Raw genomic sequence first — 21,501 nt, 5'->3', positions numbered from 1 at the left:
AGCCATCAAAACGATTTAGCCTAACTAGATCTTGGGGCGTGAACTTGAGAGCTGAGAAAGAAGAACTTTTTGTTGGGAGAGACTGAGATTACGCCACCACAATAATAAGAATCTACACACATTTATCTTTGATAGAGATCAACAAAATATTGAGATTGAGGATGCAATCCCTATTTTGTAACCAAAACTCTTGGATCTTCTTGAAGGCTTCGAACCCTTGCTAGAACATCACTTGAACTTTTTTTCCTCAATGAGAAATCACAACAAAGGCTTATACTCGAGGAGTATCATTGTCTAAATTCTATTTCCAAGCCCTTAATGGATGCTTTAGGTCATTCTAAGGGGAAATAGAAATTGGGATTGAACAAGCCTTTAAATTCACAAAGACAAGCACTTTCTTTATAAATTTCATGGAGAAAACTTCTGATCTTGAGAGCTAGAGAGAGTGATTGAGTCTATCAAAACTCTTAGAGAACCCTTTTATAGTGTAGGCACCATTATTAGGTCCACCCAATAGGATTAGAACTTTAAAACATATCATTTGGAGTTTAAAACATGTGTATGTATGGACACGTCATGCGACGCGTCGCCTACTGGTAGGCAATGCATCACCTGCTCAGCATCGCCAAAACCCTAGGGTTTCAGGTGATGCAACGCCACTAGGGTGGCGACGCAACACCACTTTGGCAAGTCAAAACTCTCACAATTAACCATAAACACCTCCAAATGCTCCCAAACTTTTGGGCATCCCTAGATACCTCATTGTATCACTTTGGACCTAAAACCACAATTTTTAAATGTCTATAATAGAAACTCAAATTCCACATCTTCACTATGCGAAATCATTAAGTGTTTTACACCTAGCTAGTTTAAGAACACTTGGTCTTTGTATTTTAAAAAATTCTAACACTTTCTTCCATGGTGTTTGGGTTAGAGTATTGATACAAGAAGCTTAGATATAAACAATCTTAAAAGACAAATCTAGGGTTTTGAATAGATTTTTTTTATTGTTAGGATTATGGCTTATCAACACAATTAGAATATTACAATCTAGGATAACAATCACAATATAATAATAAACATAATGGAATAATAAAAAAAAATTAGATCAAGAGAAAGAGAAGACATTTCTTGAGAGAAACCCTACTTACACAAAATCATAAAGTTATGATTTAATGTAAGAAATCAATGGAGATGAACATGAAGGCTTGACACAATAGAATTGTTCTCCAAAAAATCTATTCCTAGGCTCCCATAAGATATTTCTTGAAGCTACTACAATAGTGGAATGATTCTTGGGATTAACAAGCCTTGGTCTTCAAATAAGTCAAGTTTTCTTGACAAAGATCTTGGAGAAAACTTGTAATCTTTGTGAGTTAGAGAGAGAGGGTTTTAGAAAGAGAGAATGACGAGTGAACAGATCACCAAAGTCTCAAATGAGCACCTTAAATATTATAGGAAGCCTCATTAGTGTTAACCACTGAGATTAGAGCATTTTAAACTATGTTTCGGATCCAAAACACGTAATTGTAAGGGTTCGTACAGACAGCCCACACGATGGATTGCCTACATGCAGGAGATGAATTGCCCTCATGCAGGAGATGCATGGCCCTCATGCAGGTGATCACCTGCATGCAGGCGATGTATCACCCTCAAGTAGGCAATACGTCGCCTGTCTGGCATGTCTTAAGACGGGAAATGCAACGCATGTTGCACTGATTTTTGACCCCGTACATCGCCACAAAACACCTCCAAATGTTACCAAAATTTTTGGGAACTCTTATATACTCCAAAGAAATATTTTGGGCCTAAAAAGATAATTTTAAAATTCCTATGCCAAAAGTCCACTTGCTCATGTTGACATTAGTGAAAGTCTATTAGTTTTGCACCTCTTTGTGCATGACTTATTTCACTATGTATTTAACCAATCCTAATAAAGTGTGCATGAAAATAAATGAGTCATTCAGTCTTGTATTTATAGACTTTCTGATCTTACATAATAGGTATTGGGCCTTAGATAGCCTATTATTACGATATCTACACTTAAATGACTAAAACAAATACATTCAAAAGAGATATTTCATAATAAGTCGCTCGAACTTTGTCCATCTTGATTTCATACTCGACCAACTATATATTAGTCGAACAACTACATCTTCCACAACCAGCAACATTATTGTTTTAGGTCTTTTGTAGCACATTCACTTACCCTGATCGCTATCTCTGTCCAGTGTTTGATGCCACATTGGATATCTCTTTGCCATGTGTCGTACTAGAGTGACACGTCATCATGATGAATTTTTAGGGATAACAAACATAACCTAACACAAGGATTAAGCAATAAGCAATAAATATAATATTTTTTAAAATCTAGTCTTATTCTACTTCTCTTTGGGTCAACTTTCAAATTGACATTGAAAAATCAAACATTACTACGAAGGAAACATTTTCCTCTTACATTTGATAATTTTTGTTTATCAATTTAACTTTTGACTTATATATAAATAAAATAAATAAATAATGGATCAATGGGGAAAGTAGGCAACCTACTGCCCCATTGGGTTTTCTCTGCCCCACCCTATTTAGTAAACGGCCCCTATTGACAAGCCTATTTTAAACGCAAACAAATCAATTATAAATGCCTACAACCAAAACTCAAATTTTGCACCTCAATTATGAAAAAAGTTTACGTGTTTTACACCACATTGTTTAAAATGACTTGGGCGTTGTATTTAACCATAACATATACAATACACTTGCTTTCCATTTGAGAGTGAAAGATACATAGGTAGACATATATGGCCTTTCATGGAAAGATTAAGCATCAGGATAATTCTATATTCCCCTCTTATGAAGTGATGGAGAAAAGATACCTAGATAAATGTCCATCTCCATTTCTACCAGTCAACCCCCACAACAAGAAAATATTTTTGAGATGGCGAAGTATGGATTCCTTAATTCTGATGCTAACACCATAAATTTCTATGTTTCAAAATTGGAAACCTCATACTACAAGGCAAAGAAAGAAATTGCAAGGCTCGTAGCAAAGTTCAAAAAAGATTTTGAATTAATTTTGAATCCCTAAGGTAAGATGCGAAAACCAGGGAGATATCATCACAACCCGAACATTATCAGAGACCCACAAGTTGTCCGAACAAAGGGGATGGGTAATCCAATGCTAAGAGAAGGATTGAACGGATAAGAAGTCCTTCCAAATTCAAGGCATTGTTTCATATGTCTATCTGTTAACCATGGCTTTCTTAGTGCCTAGATCATCATTGAAATAATGAAACTCAGGGCCAACAGGCAGCAATCCTCATGTTTCGCCCAAAGTCAACTCATCCACTGATTTCACAGACATGTACGTCTAAAAAGAACCGGACTCAACATAAGAATAATTCTTTAACGATTTTTACTTTTAGTAATTGTTCTCTTTATTACTATTGCTTCTTATGCCAGAATTCTTATCACTGATTTAGTTCTTATTATTTTCCCTTATTTAACTATGTGAATTGTAATTAATGGTAACTTTGTGGAAGACTAAAATCATGCATATATAGGGTAAAGGTTAAATTTCTTTATAATTATTGATAAAGATGACACAACCTTATAATCATTTTATACAAAATTATTAATAAGGATGACACTCCCCTATCATACTAAGGACTACATTCTATAGTTAACAAAACAAATATCAACAACACTAAAGCTTATTAACAAAAAGAATAATAAAATTAAGAGATAATTAAATAAGAATTCTTTAGTTTATATTTAACAAGACATATTATTAAAAATTCATGTAAAACAACAAATTTGCATGCCTTTTAATCATTCAGTGCAAATTTTGTAAAATCAAAATGTGGCTTGGGGTTCAACATATGTACTCAAAATTGTAATGAACATTTTATTTACATGTTTTTATGTACTCTATCAATATTACACAGATCCCACCAAATAAAATGTGTGTGTTTAGACATTAATATTATAATAACCTGAAACTCTAACTTGCTAACTCACTAGAATATGACAGTGTATAACTAGTAATCATGCCTTTACAAAGGTTAAACTTGAAAATCAAACATTAAAAGCTATGGTTAAAACATACAAACTCTTTGATAAAATAGTTCTAATCATAAACCAAGTTTAATATATACAGTTCTGGGATCCCTATCTTTTTTAAAAAAATGTTTAAATGCATAAAGAGAAAGTACTTTACAAACATGTCATATTGAAACTAACAAAAATACTCATAGAAATGGACTTTTTAAAATGCCTTTAGTGAAATACTTGGAAATCCCACCAACCTTTCGGGTTAGGTATGTCACAGTATGCATACTTTAGACAAGATCACCTCCAGCCCACCTGCATTAAGACACTACGCTTTATTCTTACCTGCACTACACATAGAGTAATTGAGTGAGCTATAAAGTCCAAAAGGAAAGAAAAACAAATATTGCATATTCATAACTTATCATTTATAACTAGCAATATGAATTAAGACATTCTCTTAGTCAAACATAGTAATTGCAAACATCAAATAGTATTGTCTTTAGAACCTATACTCGAGGAAATCAACCTTTGTGACCTCTGCAGTTTGGAGAGCCCTTACCACTCACCAACTGAGATGGCCCTACTATAACATTGATTCCTTTCTCACATGGGCTTATTTTTTTGACTAGAACATTGATGTCACTGTAACATGGACATAACTGCTCTCCACTGTCCTAAATGACATATTTGTGACGCGAGGCATAATACCCCATATGCTCTCCGAGCATAGACTGATCACATAGTAAGCTTATTGCAAATCAGATCATATATATGTCATGTATACAATCCTAATATTCACTATCAACACACATTTTCCGAGCATGCATTACAGAGCAAATATCTCAGGTCTACAATCTTGATATCCACAACTATCAGCATACATTCCCAGAGGATGCATTACCAGATTGTATAGTCTCATATACAATCCTATAATCAGCATTCACAACATATTAAACATGTATTTTCCACCAATCTTAAGTTACTAAAATGCAGACTTCCTTATCTCGAGTCCTTAGCACAAGTCCTTAGAGTGGTCGATCAATTCTAGATCCTATAATCAAAACAAGACAACACACTTAGTTTATAGCCTTACTAAGTTCCTTCAAAAAAAAAATAAGAAAAGCCTATCTCGAAATCACATTCCTGAAACTTTGCTCAAACTCAAGCCTCTGGAGTAAAATGACCAAAAATACCCTTATCGAGAATATAGAATACCATTAGATAATTATTCTCCAAAAAATAATTAATTCCCAACTCAAGTCTTAAATCTCAAGACTGAACTCCAAATATTCCTCAAAATGATAAATCCTGACACTTTTATGATCCCTTAAGCATTTCAAATCATGAACCTAGTCGTCAAGTTTTTTCTAAGCCTCAAAAATTGTTCCCAAGCCTTCAATTAAAACCCTAAGCTTTAACTCATAAAATCCTAAGCCTGAGTACCATCTTGGGTCCCTTAGCGATGCATGCACTTCACGTGCATGGCCTATACACTACACTTACATGCATGCACGGCCTAAAGCCATTACAAGGCTCACTCAAGCCTTCATCATCATCATCATCATTATGACACGACCACAACCACCACCTTTGTTGGTTATCTCCACCAACTCAAGCGATAGGCTAGGGTGCTTGCAAGCCTACATATATGCACCAAAGGCCCAAAGGGCCTGGTGCTTCTCCATGCACGAACACACGCGCACGTCGGGGTGCTTGCACCCCGACCCTCCTCTTAGCATAGCCCTAATGCTGGCCACCCACCATAGAAGCCAGCGGTCGTGCTTTCAAAAAGTAACCACCTTCTAAAAAAAATAACAACCCTATAGATGACCATCAAACTTAGATCTATTAATCTACATTCTAAGGATCAATATTCTACAATCATTAAGATCAAATAAACCCGAAAACAACTTCAATTATCAATGTTTATGATTCATCAAAGTGGAAAAAAACTCAAGATCATCTTCTTACCTTCAATAGTTGAAACTTTAGTGCTTCCTTTCTCTTCTTGATCTCTAAACTCTACAAATACAAGAAAAGATCTCTAAGAAACCAATTCTAAGCCGAAAACATCAAAGACAAGATTATGACTCACCATTGTTGTTCTATTTCTCCTTGGCCGAACCCTTAGAGCCAAGTTCTTCCCTTCCTTTTTTTTTTTTCTTTCTCCCTTCCTTTTTTTCTCTTGATTTTTCGAAAATGGTTGATGCATAAAGGAGATGGTAACTCCCCCCTTAACTCCCTTTGTTTCAATATTATCCCTTTCCCTCCAAACTCTACTTTATAGGTCGAAACTAAGATGATTAAAGCTCTAACCATGTGCTTAATTCATCATTAGTCACTTAACATATGTCCTTAACCATCAATAACCACACAGTGTCTCCAATAATGTGTTAATATGCCTTTTAATAAATTAATTCTTAAAACTATAGTCTAAACCTCATCTAATCACATATATTCAGCATTAACACAAACTGTAGTCTTAAAATAATTTCAAAATCAATGTGTATCTTCAACACATAAAATTATAACCCAAAGTCTCCCAACATTTTTTATGATAGCCAAATAATTATTTAAAATTATTCTAAGGCTCTAGAAATGAGATACCACCCAAAACTATAAACTATAAATAAATAACCACTTATTTTTAGTCTAAAGTCTCCAAAGACACTACAAAGCGATCCACTCATCTCTTCTATAATTAAAATAATATTGGTATATTATTTTAATTATCAAATATATAAATTCATCAATTATTTAATTAAAACAATTATTTAAAAAAAAAATCAAACTGGGGAAAACACATGTTTGTTACGTATTAAATATACTTTACGTTAGTGTCCAAGTCCCTCTCTCAAAATTTTGTCACATCCCCAGCTTGAACACAAGACTTTCACCTTAGGGGATTCTTAAGTAATAAGTTGGTACCAATTGACTTACTAGGTCAATAACGTTCAACGTGGAGATATGCATGCAATAGCAATTTCTAAAGGAGGCTTGGGCCTCCAAAGAGAACGGTAAATTTTGAATTGTGAGTTGTTATAATATATATATATATATATATATATATATAAGAATCTTTACAGGCAGAAACCTTGATTTAAAAGTCACCTAAAACGGAAGTCATGAGCTTGTAAAAAATATATGTCGTGTTACCTTTTTCTTTGTTTTCCTCTCTCAAAAGAGTCTAGAATATGTCTTTGGATTCTTCATCATTATCATTTACTTCCTTTTATCCATATTTTCTTAACTCTCAATTTTTTGACTTAATAATTAATATCATAATACTTTTCCACATATTATTGATTGGTTAGAGGATTAAATATAAGGGTGTCATTTATAGAAGAGACATCTCTCCCTTTATCCACTTACTTTAGAAGACCAAGACCTCAAATATAGTGACACTTACCACATTTTTTCTATTCATAAAGTAGTGGTTGAGAAAAGCTTCTTCAAATTCATCTCCAAACTTCAATCATTATACTCTAGTCTAGTGGTGTATTTTTCTTTTATATTATTTTATTTATTTATCATAATTGTGTCTTCTTGGCGAACTTGGATTTGAACACGCATCCTTATTATAGGTAATAATTTAATGATGGTAAATTATCCGTTTTTTTTACCACCCATATTGATTGGGTCAGTGTTATGCAGTAATTAAAAAAAATAAAAGTATAGTTACACAAGTTGTGCTTTTTATTTTAAAATTTAGATGTACAAACTAAGCTAAATTTTTATAAATAGAAGTAAGAATTTAAAATAGTATATTTAGTCGTTTTACTTAAAAATAAATTAGTAATAAAAAGATATATTGTTAAATGAATGCTTTATATCATTTTTCGGTGAATAATATAACTTCTTGTAAATATTTAATCGTGGTTAAACCACAACCTAAAATTATTCGATAAAGAGGTTGTATCAAGTTCAAATCTAAAAGTCAAAAAACAAATATACAATCAAAATCAACTTTAAAAAATTGTCGCTATACAAATATATAGGGAGCGACTACAACGCATCCCTTTTTTTGCAAAATTGGTGCATCCTTTTTCTATTTCGACACCTAAATAGTTATAATCCAAAAAAAATTTATATGATGGTGTACATTATAGCTATCTAGAACATTCTACAATTTTTCAAGAAATTCTGAATAAATCATGGTACCGAAAGAAGGTCTAAACTGTTTGTTGCACATGTGCTTTTTTCTTGTGTACGCGTGTAAAATTTGACAGTTTGAACTCTGTTTTCGGCTTCGTAAACTATTCAGAATTTCTTAAAAATTTGCATGATATTCTAAATATCTACAATGTACACTGTCATATAAAAAAATTTTGGATTATATCTATCCAGGTGCCGAAATAGAAAAATGATACACCGGTATTGCAAAAAAAAAAAAGATGCGTTGTAGTCGTTCCCTACATATATATAATAAATATTATATATATATATAAATGTCCATAATAATAATGGAGAATCACCAGGTTACCCAAGTTAAATATCAGCATTAATTTCTTATCGTATTTGTGGTACTTACTTGATTTTCCTAGATCATATTTATATGTATAAATAGAGTTCAATCCTCATTGAAATAATAAACAAGAGTTTCACTCTCTCTTTACATATCTCTCTATTACTCTATATTTCTTTTCATTATACTTTATATCTAAGCATTCTTAATAATTTTATAGCACGTTATCAGTACGATTCTCTAACTATTATTGTTGGTATGTTCAAAATCTTATAATAGATCTCTAGCCATAGTCATTCGTTGAATCGGAACTTAATGATTCTCACGATTCTTGAGCCAAGGTAAGTAAAAGAAAAAATGTATGTTTAAATTCTTGAGATGTCTTGGTTATTTTTCATTTTTGAAAATTTTGATCGTCTTTTATTATAAGATTTTGATTACGTATATGTTGTTATTGATATCATATTAATTCATTGTATACGATTGACCTTTCCTTTGTGTTAACATAATATATATATATAATATTTATATATTATATGTGTATGTTAATACATAGTATATAATGTTATAAGAATTTTTATTATCATTTGAAGAATAATAGAATGCAATTTATGAGATATTATTTTTGTTTTACTTTTTCTCTTTGCAATATGTATTGGGAATTAATTAATCGGAGATTGATAAATACTGCACTTTGATCTATTAGTGGACAGACATAATTTTGATTGTGATGGACTCTTAAACCATGAAAATAAATTAATTATAAAGTCCAATGTATTTAACATATTGAGAAGAAAAATAATTATTTATAAATCTTCGTAAGTTCTTCCATATATTCTGAAGATAAGATTATGCATATGTGATATGCATCATTATAATTGTTTATTCAAATATATATTATTAAAACAAAATATATGTACACAATATTGAAAAAAAATATAATTGCTAAAGATTTGAGATATTTTAGCAAACATTCCCTGAAGTGAATATTTCATATGTGTCGATAATATTACATCCATAAATATATTTAAAGAACATTTAAAATGTTTTAAAATTGATGCAAGTGGAGACTGATTTTTGAAGTCCCAAAAGAATTTTTTTCGAAAATTGTATCAAAACATCAAAATATGAAATAATGATAATATAATTAAAGAAAAAGGCAAATTGATTCAGTGAAAATACATTTGATTATTAAATTAAATATAAATGAATTTGTACAATGAAGAAGTTAATATGTATTTCAATTTCATTGTACATTTAAAATATTTAAACATCATTTCCTGAAGAGAATGATGGAAAATGAAAGTTTACTTTAAAGATTATCGATATTCCATATATTAGCCATTTTATCATATATGTAATTTTTCTTACCAGAAGCAAATAATATCTTTTCAATATTATTCCTTGAAGTGAATTCCTAAAGTGAATGATACTCAAATAATTATTGGTGATAAAAGTATATATATATATAGTTGGTACTTGTTATGTCAATTATTCATTGCACATTCCTAGAAGTGAATGTCCAAATTACTGGTATTATAGTAAACTTCGTCATTGGTAAAAATATGTACAATTATATTTCTCAAATTGTTCGAAAAGCTACAAAGATCATTTGAAAATGTTTTTTATGAAACCCTAACACAACTAATATCTAAAGTTAAAAATATTTTTATGTTAGGAAAATATATGTTGTTTCAATGGAAATGGTAAGAATAGTTACAACTCTAGACAAAATAATACAAATAAACAAGATTGATTAAATAGTGTTACAATTCTATGACTGAAAAAATACAAATAAACAAGAGAAGAATTAGAAGAAGAGAATGGAGAAATACAACTCTAAACAAAAGGATACAAATAAAGCAAAAGTGTTTGTAACAAAAGAAAAGAAAAGATTACAACTCTAAACAAGAAATACAAATAAATAGAGAAGAAGAATATGAAGATGTAAAGCAATAGAATAAAAGAAAAGAACAAGAATCAAATAACAAACAACTCTCACTCACACTACCAAAGTGAAGAGTGTTGGAGATCACCAACTTGAACAAGGTTTGAAACATTTGTCCAAAAGCTTATTTCCCCTAGCTCAAGCACTAAAAGATCTCTCATAGATTTGGAAATTACTTTCTGGAATAATGAAGTCTCTAGGTATTTTCTAGCCAAGTGCTCTAATGGATAGAAAAGTTGTATCTTACAAGTGAGCAATAGGCTCCTATTTATAAAGTTTAGAGACACCCTTTGAATTTCAAATTCCACCAACCCTGTGGCTGTTAACAATGATTAATTGGATGTTTATGGAATTAAAAATGAGATTTGGGAGTTATGTTTGTTTTTTGAGCCGTTCAAAAAGTTTGGAAAAAAATGAAAAATTGGTTAGTCAGCCTCTGTGGCCGCGACCAAGAGTATTAGTGGCTACGACCACTAGTCTCTGTTCCCCAGGCCGCGACCACTAGCCAATTTCAGCACATGAAATTGTGTTGTTTTTCCAAACGGTTCTAATTTACTCCCAATTGATTTTGTAACCCCCAAAACACATTATTGGGGTTTAAATCATATCTCTAACAGTCATTTCACATATGGCTTTAAGAAATTCAACTCAAAATTGTGTAACAACAAATCTACACAATAATTGGCAATATTTGGAAGTTACAAATTTGTAACTGAATTTGTAACACCAAATATGTTACATATTTGGATATTCACATATATCTAAATATTGTAAGTCTCTATTATATGTTACAATATGTGACACTCTTTGTCACATTTATTTAATCTAAAACATTATATTATAAAATAATATAACATTACATTATATTATAAAATATATAACATTTTATGTATGAGTCATACAATTTCTATTTAATTGTGAATGTGGCAAGAAATGACTTATTATATGTACCAGTCATACATTTAAATATATATAATATAATATATCAAGTCTTAAGAATGATGAATGATTTATTTCATAAATAAATTTTACCACTTGTTGGAAATAAATGAGAAAAAAAAAAGAGTGATATATTCATATTATGATTATATCTATTTGGCTATAACAAATATGATTATTATCATTGTGTATTAGCTTGAATGAATGATGAAGTTGTTTATATTAAAAAAAATTGTGATTTTAAGCCCTTAGTGCTTAGAGAATAGGGGGAAATAAGCTCTTGGACAAAAGTTTTGAACATTATTCAAGTTAGTGATCCCCAATACTCTACACTTTGGTTGTGTGAGAGTTTGTTCTTTTTATTGCACTACTATAAAAACACATTTTTAGGACACTCACATAAATGCGAGTCCTAAAAAAGTGCGAGTCCTTAAAGAATTTGTTTAGGACTCGCGGAGCGAGTCCTAAAAACTATGTGTGTCCTAAAAGTTTGAGTTTTTCACTACAAAAAAAATGACATTTAGCTTCTGGAAATTTGGTAGTAAATTATATATTTTTGGTAGCTAATACAGTTTTCGCTACCAAATTTTTTGGTAGCGAGTTGGTAGTTGAATCCCCGTCGTTAAAAGTATTTAGCTACCAAATTTTTTGGTAGTCCTTGTCTAAATTTTACTACCAATCTTTTTGTAGCAAAACTTCTTAATCTAGTAGCAAAACAAATAGTTTTTTTTTGTCCAATAACCCTATTTTACTACCAATTTTGGTAGCAAAATGGTGTAAAATAATTATACAATAATGACATAAAATGCAATTAGCTACTAAATAATTTGGTTGCAATAAATTTTAATTTTTGTAATCAAATTTATTTATTTTGTTATTTGATAAATAATTTTAAAATTACTTAACATGATTTTTTTTATAATTACTTTAACATGAAATTTAACTACACTAAAATGATTAAATTTATTAAATTAAATAAAAATTTAAGATTTATAATAAAAAAAATATACAGACATTGATCCAAATAGCATGTTGCTGCTTAATATACATAATTGATATATATTGTTACATAAATTTAATTTAATATTAATAGGGAAAAAACATGAAAATGCAGATTCCTTATTTCTTTCTTCACTGAAGATTCGAATATAATGTCTTGTAGTAGAGCTAGATCTTGAAGATTTTGAATCAGGTATTCAGGAGTGAGAGTTATTGTTGGACAGGTCAAGTGTCTGAAGCTTCTCTCGTTTTCCAGCAGTACCAGGAATTGAACCTGAAATGACATTGCTAAAGCAAAAAAAGTACTGATGAGAGTCAACCCAAATGATAAAGTTATTTGGGATAAATTTATGGGAATGTGTCATCTATTTTAATCATAAGATAGACACTACAATACAAAATTTGAATGCAAGCGAGGTGCATATAACAATACAAGAAGAAACTAATAAATGGTTATGAAAACTTACATAGATTGACAATTGGTGAGAATTTTGATAGAATGATATAGGGTACATGACAAGCTCTTACTAGGCAGCCCCTAATTAAAAAATAAGCATTTAATGAGAAATAAGTTTTAAAAAGAATGGACATTAATTACAAATAGATTGTGTGTTTATTTCCACAGATCAAACTCTCTTATTAGCAACTATGAAATGGAGCAAAACATTTATAAAGTAGCCACATACCAATTTGGGAAGTAATTATCCATCCTCCAGCTAAAAAGTTCCACAATTTGAGTGCATATCCAACCCTTTCCCAGTCCCAAAATTTTATAAACTTGTCATCAAATGGTGAGATAGCATGGGAAATACGGATGGACAGTCACATGTCTAATGAAGTCTTTGTTTGCTTCAAACTCTATGATCTTCTCCATTGTTTCATAATTGTAAACACAAATGAATAATTCGTGTCAAATCCAGCTACAGACTAGTTTTTGCTAGCTATAAATTTTGCTAATCTCACTTTATTTAACTACAAGAAAACAGAAACAAGATTCTCTTGAATTTGTATCACTCTGAAAAACTCACTTGGTTTTGTAATGACAATCAATGTTACATATGTACCTGGTGAGTTGAGTCTGTGACTTTAAAAGAATTGTCTAGTTTCTGAAACTATGTGAAAAAGTTATTAGAAGTATGCTCAAATGAAGTTAATTAACTAAGAATCTATCACATTTGATAACTTTACAAATATATACATGTATAATATTATTTGTAATCAACAACAATTTACATATGTACCTTCTTACTTAAAGACACATGCAAAATTGAATTGAGAAAATGCATAAGATTTACTTTTTAGACACTTGATTATGTTTGGAATGTACAGAGAGCATCAAACACTTTTCTCTAACAAAGGGTGTGTTGGCCTCTTGATTATAAGCACACAGAGCTCCAAAACTGTTTCAACTAGCACCGCCAATATATATTATGAGGGAAAGGAAACAAAGCAAAAGGTAAAAGTATTACAGAAACCTATTAATATTAAAAAAAATATAACAGTTTGTGGCCCTCTAAACTATCATAATATTATAAAAACCTAACATATGTATACATATATATGTATATTAGTGGGGATAGCACATGCATGTACTGCTATCCCCACTTAGAGTGGGAAAGTAGAAAAAAAAAAGTAATCTTACTAATTCAATACATTTGATGTGCAAACTCTGCCAAAATCATAATTTAGAGTGTTTTCTAGCTTGTAAATCAATCAAAATTGAGAGACTGTGAAGAATTATACACAAAAGTCAAAAATAGATGTGACTATATATATATATATTTATTAACTTACTTATAAGTGGCAGAATGCCATACACATAAATTCCATCCTGAGAGTTTGTAATTACTATAGGAAACTCTGAGACATTATGCAAATGACATTCCAGAGTTTGACCACAAATTTGAAACATGTTTCATATAGTCCCATACCTGTATTCATAAACTTTATGAATGATACTAGATGTGATAAACTCATAGAAAGTCTATAAAATAAAAGAAAAATTGAAAAAAAAAAAGTCTAATATAGTTGTAAATCCTTAGCAATAAAGTCATCAGATGTACTTAAACAATGCAATTCACTCCTTTTAAATGACACTCTTAATCATATAAATATATATTTATAAACATATCAATATTGCTATGAGAAGAAGTTAAACTATTTCCGATTGAAACTTTTAAATAATAAAACAACACTACACTATATATATATATATCTTCCCGCATAAAATTTTGCAGTGTAAAAAATACAGAGAAGTCAAATATGAAATTCAAATTTAGAATTAGATTTACCAAATAAATAACAAAATAACATAATCAAGATTTAACTAATCATGAATGATATTATATAGCTACAACTAATTCCTAAATTGACTGAATATCTCATTTTAAAATTATTATTTTAACCAACTAAGTGTGCTATTATATAGCTATATCATGTTATCATATAACAACATATGCATAAATGAATTAAAAAAATATAAAAAATCAAATGAAAGATATAAACCGTTTGAATTTTGAATAAGAGTATATTATTTTAAAAAATATATATTTTAAGATTTCAATGGAAATTCCAAATATTTTTTAATAAAAAATATGTTTCAAAATTAAAATTTATTCATATTGTAACTAATTTTTGAGAAATTTATATTTGAAAAAATGAAACCCTAAACTAAAAGACCTAAAAAATCTATATATATAAATCAAATTCATTAGCGTGCTTACATATGTCAATCTGAACTACTTACTAAAAGAAAAAAGAAGAAAGATTGTCAAACAAAGCATTATCATTATTCAAAAGGTATGTATATCTACATGAGTTCATTTATGAATACAAAAATTATACTGTGATTGAAAGTTGACTGATCTATGTACTAATATTTGTGAGGTTGTGCATCAAGTCATTTTTGAAGTATAAGTTTGATTGAATGTAAGCAAGCTTTGGTTGAAGTACTTAAAGAACAAAAAGGTATGTGTTGTCATTATTTACATGATATATATATATATATGATTGTTATTAGATATTCATTGTGTGCTTTCCTCATTGAGAAATATATTCAAGATTTATTTTCTAATATTTGTCTCACCAATGGAAATTTTAAGAATAACACTTAAGGGTTGAAATTACTTGTTTACACCCCTCTTTCTAAACAACCAAACATAGGTAGTCAAAATTAGGTTACTCGGTTTTCTTTCTAACAATTTTTAGGTTATAAAACAAATCTCCAAATTAGATTATGAATTTAAAATAAATTTAGTTTTTCACCCAATTAGAGAAAGCCCTAATAAATCTAATCAAAACCCCAAAATAAAATCATATTGAGTTTTGGAAAAATTTAACTCAGCGTACTTAATTTCTCAAATCAGATAAGAAAAATAAATTTAGTTTATCATTTAAATCCTAAAGACCTAAATCATCAAAATATGAACAAAAATACAAACCAAAGCAAGGAAGCACCTGATATATAAATTTAGGCCAAGCATCTGTAAGGAATCGACAATTTTTTTCATACCCATAGTAGATCTGAATAGGTTTCATGGCCATCAAGGAGTAACCCAGGGGATATGTTATATATCACTCCATCTTGACTTGCCATTTGGGGGAGTCACTCAACAAAGAGCAAAGCTCTGTTGTAGCTATAAATAATGTGTTTGGTTGAGTTGATATCAGGTAGAGAGAGTTCATGAAAGAATTATGAAGTTTTGGGTGTAGCAGTTTTCATTTTTGAGATTAGCTGAGCTATCATCTATATATATATATTATTATTTTAATTAAAAGCATAGAATAACAAAAAAAAGAGCATAATATCTAAACCTGATTTTAGAGATAGCCAAATTTTTATTATTATTTTAATTAGATAGATAGACTTCAATTATCATTTTTTCTTAATAGTTTAGTAGGACCCAACAACCACTGCCACTGAACACTTCATTTTAAAATATATGTAATCACTTTTTGTAATGCACATACAATATATGTTTTTTTGGAAGGAAAAAAATTTAATAACGTATATATTTTTTAAATGATGATAAAATAATATTAACCAAAAGTTGGGAAAAATCATCTGAGATAATTAATATTTAATAGAATATATAATATTAAGTTGTAGTGCTTAAATATTTATTTTTTAAAAATGCAATATCATCACATAATAAACTAAATAATAATAATACTAATAATAATAAACAAAGTATTAATTTGTGTGTAATAAATTGTTTAATTTTTTTTATTAGTTTAATAGTTAAAATAATTCAAATTCTGGTAGTTTTTATTTATATTTTAATTTATATATTATATATGGTGTATTGAGATTTTGAAATAAATAATTAAATACATTTTAATTTTTTTTTATGTTTTAAACATATTTTTCTAAATAGTATGGCTTATGAGTTTGAATTTTAAAAAATATTGTAAAAGTCTAAACTTTAATGTGAACAAATTTTAATTAATTTTCTTCAATCGTTTTCAACCTCAAAAAAAATTCAAAATCTAAAATGATGTTATTTTAATTAATATATACATGTATATGCTTTAGTTAATCATTTATAATTTAAGTAGTTGAATAAATTATAGCTGAGCTATAAAAACAAAACAATTTAAATAGCTAATCCTAAAAATGAAGCTAACACAAAAAATAAAAATGAAAGACATATGTAAAAAATTATTTATGTGTAAACAAAACTCAAATAAAAGAATAAAATTTTAAATAGAAATAGAAATATATGATTAGATAATTTATGAAACTGGATAAAAGAATATTATTTGTTTGTATATGTTATATAATTAATGCTTTTAATATTAAACCCCAAACGATGAGTTAAAGGACATTGACTCAAAGTCATACAAAATATGTAACAATATATATATATATACGTATATAGGTATTTGGCGTCATACTTTCAATGATATACTAATGTTTTCATTATAATAATTCAAAATAAATTTAGTATTACTTGATGTTTGTTTATAGTACAATACATCATCTACACATCTCAAAAGTAGTAGATAAGCTATGGATAAGAGTTGGACTTCTAATAAGAACAGACTATCTACCAAGTTTATCAATGGATTGAAGAACTTCATTACATTATCAAGAGATCACTTGAATGATGAGAATAAGATTCGATGTCCATGTGTCATGTGTATGAATTTATACTTTCATGACTTGGAGACAATTGAGCGTCATATCTTCGTAAAAGGATTTTATACCCACTATGTTAAATGGGTACATCACGGGGAGAATATTGTAGATGAAAGTGATGGTGAGGATGATGCTAATGATTTCGATGATCTTGAAGATGTTGATGATCTTGATGATGTCGATGATGCTGAAGAGAGTGACAATAATTACACTAGTGATGATGATATGATCCCAGCGATTGAAGATTTAACTCAACAAGACCCTACAAAGAGTAATTTTGCAAACTTTGGGGATTCAACTCACCGAAAAGAGAAGGGGCAAAAATTTCATAACTTATTTGCTGAAGTAGAAAAAGAGTTGTACCCTGGATGTAAAAAGTTCACAAGTTTAACATTCATCGTTAAGCTAATGCGTATAAAAGTGTTGACTAGTACTAGCATCAAAGCATTTGACATGTTACTCAAGCTTCTTAAGGAAGCATTTCCTGATGATAACAAAATCCCAAATACTTATTATGATGTTAAGAAAATATTACATGATCTTGGTTTAGGATATGAAACAATTCATGTATGTGAGCATGATTGTTCCTTATATTGGAAAGACAATAAAGATGCTGAAAATTGTCATATTTGTGGTCATGAAAGATATAAGTTTAAAGGAACCAAAGACAAGAAAATACCACATAAAAAGATGCATTATTTTCCTATAACTCCACGTTTGCAACGACTTTTTATGTCAAGACATACATCATCAGATATGAGGTGGCACAAAGAAGAACGTGTTGATACTGAAGGTGTACTTAGACATCCGGCAGATGCAGCGGTTTGGAAGGATTTTGATAAGCAATACCCCGATTTTGCTAAAGAACCTCGAAATATTAGGTTTGGATTTGCAACTGATGGGTTTAATCCTTTTGGTGATTTATCAAACTCGTATAGTATGTGGCCAGTAATACTGATGCCATATAACATGCCGCCATGGATATGTATGAAACGAGAATTCTTAATGATGTCATTACTAATTCCTAGGCGTCGTGCTCCCGATAAGGATATAGATGTCTATTTACAACCCTTAATCGAAGAGTTAAAAGAATTGTGGGAGAAAGGGGTACAAACTTTTGATGTTGTCGACAAAACATACTTTATCATGCGTGCTGCTATATTATGGACAATTAATGATTTTCCTGCATATGGCACTGTGTCTGGGTATAGCACTCAAGGGTATAAGGCATGTCCTATTTGCGAGGATGACACATCTTCATTTCGAATTAGGGGTAAAATTTGTTACATGGGACATCGTCGATATTTGTGTGCTGAACATGAGTGGCGCACTGATAAGGAGTACGATGGTACAATTGAAAGACGGTCTCCCCCTAGAAAATTAACAGGTGATGAAATTGTAGATAAATTGGACCATCTGTGGACATGTAGGCCAGGTAAATATGTCGATATTATGAATGATGATAAAAACCAAATGAAGAAAGCAGGCTATGAAAATAAAACAAATTGGAGGCGTAAAAGTATATTTTGGGAATTAGAATACTGGCCTAAATTAAAACTAAGGCATAATTTGGATGTGATGCATATTGAGAAAAATATATGTGACAGTGTTGTTGGAACAATATTTAGCATTGATGGGAAGTCTAAGGATACCGAAAATGCACGATTGGACTTACAAGATTTGAAAATTCGTAAACAATTGCAAATGAAAAGGCAAGGAAACAAGTGGGTGAAACCAGCAGCTTGTTATACGTTATCAAAGAAGGAACGCAAGCAAATTTGTGAGTTCTTACAATCTATCAAATTTCCAAATGGATATGCTGCAAACTTGTCTCACAATGTTAATATGAAAGATGGGAAGATAACTGGGTTGAAAAGTCATGATTGTCACATCTTATTACAAATGTTGTTACCCATTAGTGTAAGACCATATTTGAAAAAAAAAATGATGTCTGTGATTGCTGAATTGTCCTTATTTTTTCAAAATCTATGCGCAAGGACATTGTATGTGAAAGATTTAGATGCTTTGGAAGAGGGCATTGTGTTCACACTATGTAAGATGGAAATAATTTTCCCTCCTGCATTTTTTGATGTAATGATTCATCTAGCGGTGCACTTGCCAATGGAAGCTAAGTTAAGAGGTCCAGTACAAATGCGATGGATGTATTCAATTGAAAGGCAATATAATTTAATATTACCTTAAGAAATAATATATTTGAAAAATAATTTTTTGATTTTTATTAAGTACAAACTATGTACTAATGTATATTAATTGTATAATATTTTTATAGGGAAATAGGTCATTTGAAAAAGTATGTAAAGAACAAAGCTCGCCCTGAAGGTTCTATAGCTGAAGGATATATTATTAATGAGGCATTAAATTTTTGTTCAATGTATCTTCATGGCATAGAAACCCGCTTCAATCGTCCAGATCGAAATCCAGATGAGGTTGGGGTAAGAAGACAATCAACATTGTCTATATTCAATATGCCAACTAGACCATTTGGAAAACAATCATCAATCTCAATAACTGAAGAACAACGGAATATGGTACATTGGTACATTGTGAATAATTGTCCTGAGTTGGAGCCATATTTAAAGTAAGTTTTCTGTTGATCATCTTAAGTATGGCCAATATTTTTTGTTTTCTTTTACATATAAAAGTTCTTATTTGAGAGTACTTTTTTTGAAATCAGAGAACATAGATTGTTTTTACAATCCAAAGGCGTTTCAGATATTGATCAAGCACAAAAGCAAGAATTTCCATCTTGGTTTGAAGATAAAGTACGTTAATATATTTATAATTCTTTCTTATGGGATATGGTTCTTTATCTCATTTTAACTATGAAAACTATATTCTCAGGTTAAAAGAATGAATGAAATATCATATTCTAAAGCCCAAGATGATTTGTATGCCATTGCAATTCAACCTAATTTTTCAATTTGCACATATGCTGGTTGTATGGTTAATGGAGTTAGATATCACACAAAAACTCGAGATGAAAGACGTATTACTCAAAATTGTGGAATTCGAGTTGAGGCAGAATATGATGGGAACCTTTGTGATTTTTATGGTGTCATCAATGAAATATGGGAAGTACATTATATCTATTTTAATAGGGTGATATTATTCAAATGTTCTTGGTATAACACCAATGAGAGTGACCATAGAATTTATACTGAGTATAACATTACTAGTATAAATGTTGCCTCACAATGGTTTGAAAATGAACCATTTGTCCTTGCAAACCAAGTTAATTCAGTATTCTATTTAGACGACATAAAAAGAGGTGAAAATTGGAAAGTGGTGCAAAAGGTAAACCATCGTCATATTTGGGAAATACCATCAAAGCCACAAGATAGTAATTCTGATGATGTTGGACCCGTTACTACTAATCGTGAAGCATATCAAGAAGAATTCTCAAGCGACATTGATATTACATTTGATTCAACAAATGTTGATGATATTCTTATTCGGCAAGATATTGACGAAATTGAAATCGATGATATTGATTACAATGAATGTCAAAACGAATTAGACAATGAGGATATTGATGAAGAAGCATTACTTAGTGATTCAGAAGATGTAACCGATAGTGATGAAAGTGATTAAAAATCAATGGTGTGTAAGTATTTTTTTAATATATGAATTTAATATTGTTTATTATATGCAAATAATAATTTATTATTTCAGGTTTTTATTATGTCAAGCATGAAGTCTCTAGATCAACCAATGAGTAGTAGAAGACTCTTTGGCTCTAAAAAGACACCCACTAATACTCCATCATTAATACAATCTCCACAACCTTTAACACCTTCTATTGATTGTTCGTCAACAATACCATTACCTGATAAACCACAAAAATCTTCACAAGGTACAAAGTATTATTGTTTGTCTTATACCAATATAAATATATAATACAATTATATGAAAGTGTGATATAGTTCTTACTAATATTAT

The 21,501-nt window shown here is 30.0% G+C and overlaps 1 protein-coding gene across 1 annotated transcript; it reads left to right on the top strand.

Moving 5' to 3' along the window:
- Positions 1–17,412: 17,412 nt before the first annotated feature.
- LOC133799612 (uncharacterized) lies at positions 17,413–21,153 on the top strand. Its single transcript, XM_062237611.1, has 4 exons — positions 17,413–19,718; positions 19,832–20,140; positions 20,237–20,324; positions 20,404–21,153. The coding sequence occupies exons 1-4, from the start codon at positions 17,413–17,415 to the stop codon at positions 21,151–21,153; spliced, it is 3,453 nt and encodes a 1,150-aa protein (XP_062093595.1).
- The last annotated feature ends 348 nt before the right edge of the window (positions 21,154–21,501 follow it).

The sequence above is a fragment of the Humulus lupulus genome, chromosome 9 (assembly GCF_963169125.1).
Source record: "Humulus lupulus chromosome 9, drHumLupu1.1, whole genome shotgun sequence".
NCBI classification, from domain to species: domain Eukaryota; kingdom Viridiplantae; phylum Streptophyta; class Magnoliopsida; order Rosales; family Cannabaceae; genus Humulus; species Humulus lupulus.
This window is presented reverse-complemented; position numbering and strand designations above follow the sequence as displayed.

What these genes read in the sequence shown, in the direction of transcription:
- LOC133799612 (XM_062237611.1), top strand. Translation starts at nt 17,413, where the DNA reads ATGGATAAGAGTTGGACTTCTAATAAGAACAGACTATCTACCAAGTTT. An exon ending in TGGATGTATTCAATTGAAAG is followed by an intron (nt 19,719 to 19,831) that starts GCAATATAATTT and finishes ATATTTTTATAG; the next exon opens with GGAAATAGGTCATTTGAAAA. An exon ending in CATCTTGGTTTGAAGATAAA is followed by an intron (nt 20,325 to 20,403) that starts GTACGTTAATAT and finishes CTATATTCTCAG; the next exon opens with GTTAAAAGAATGAATGAAAT.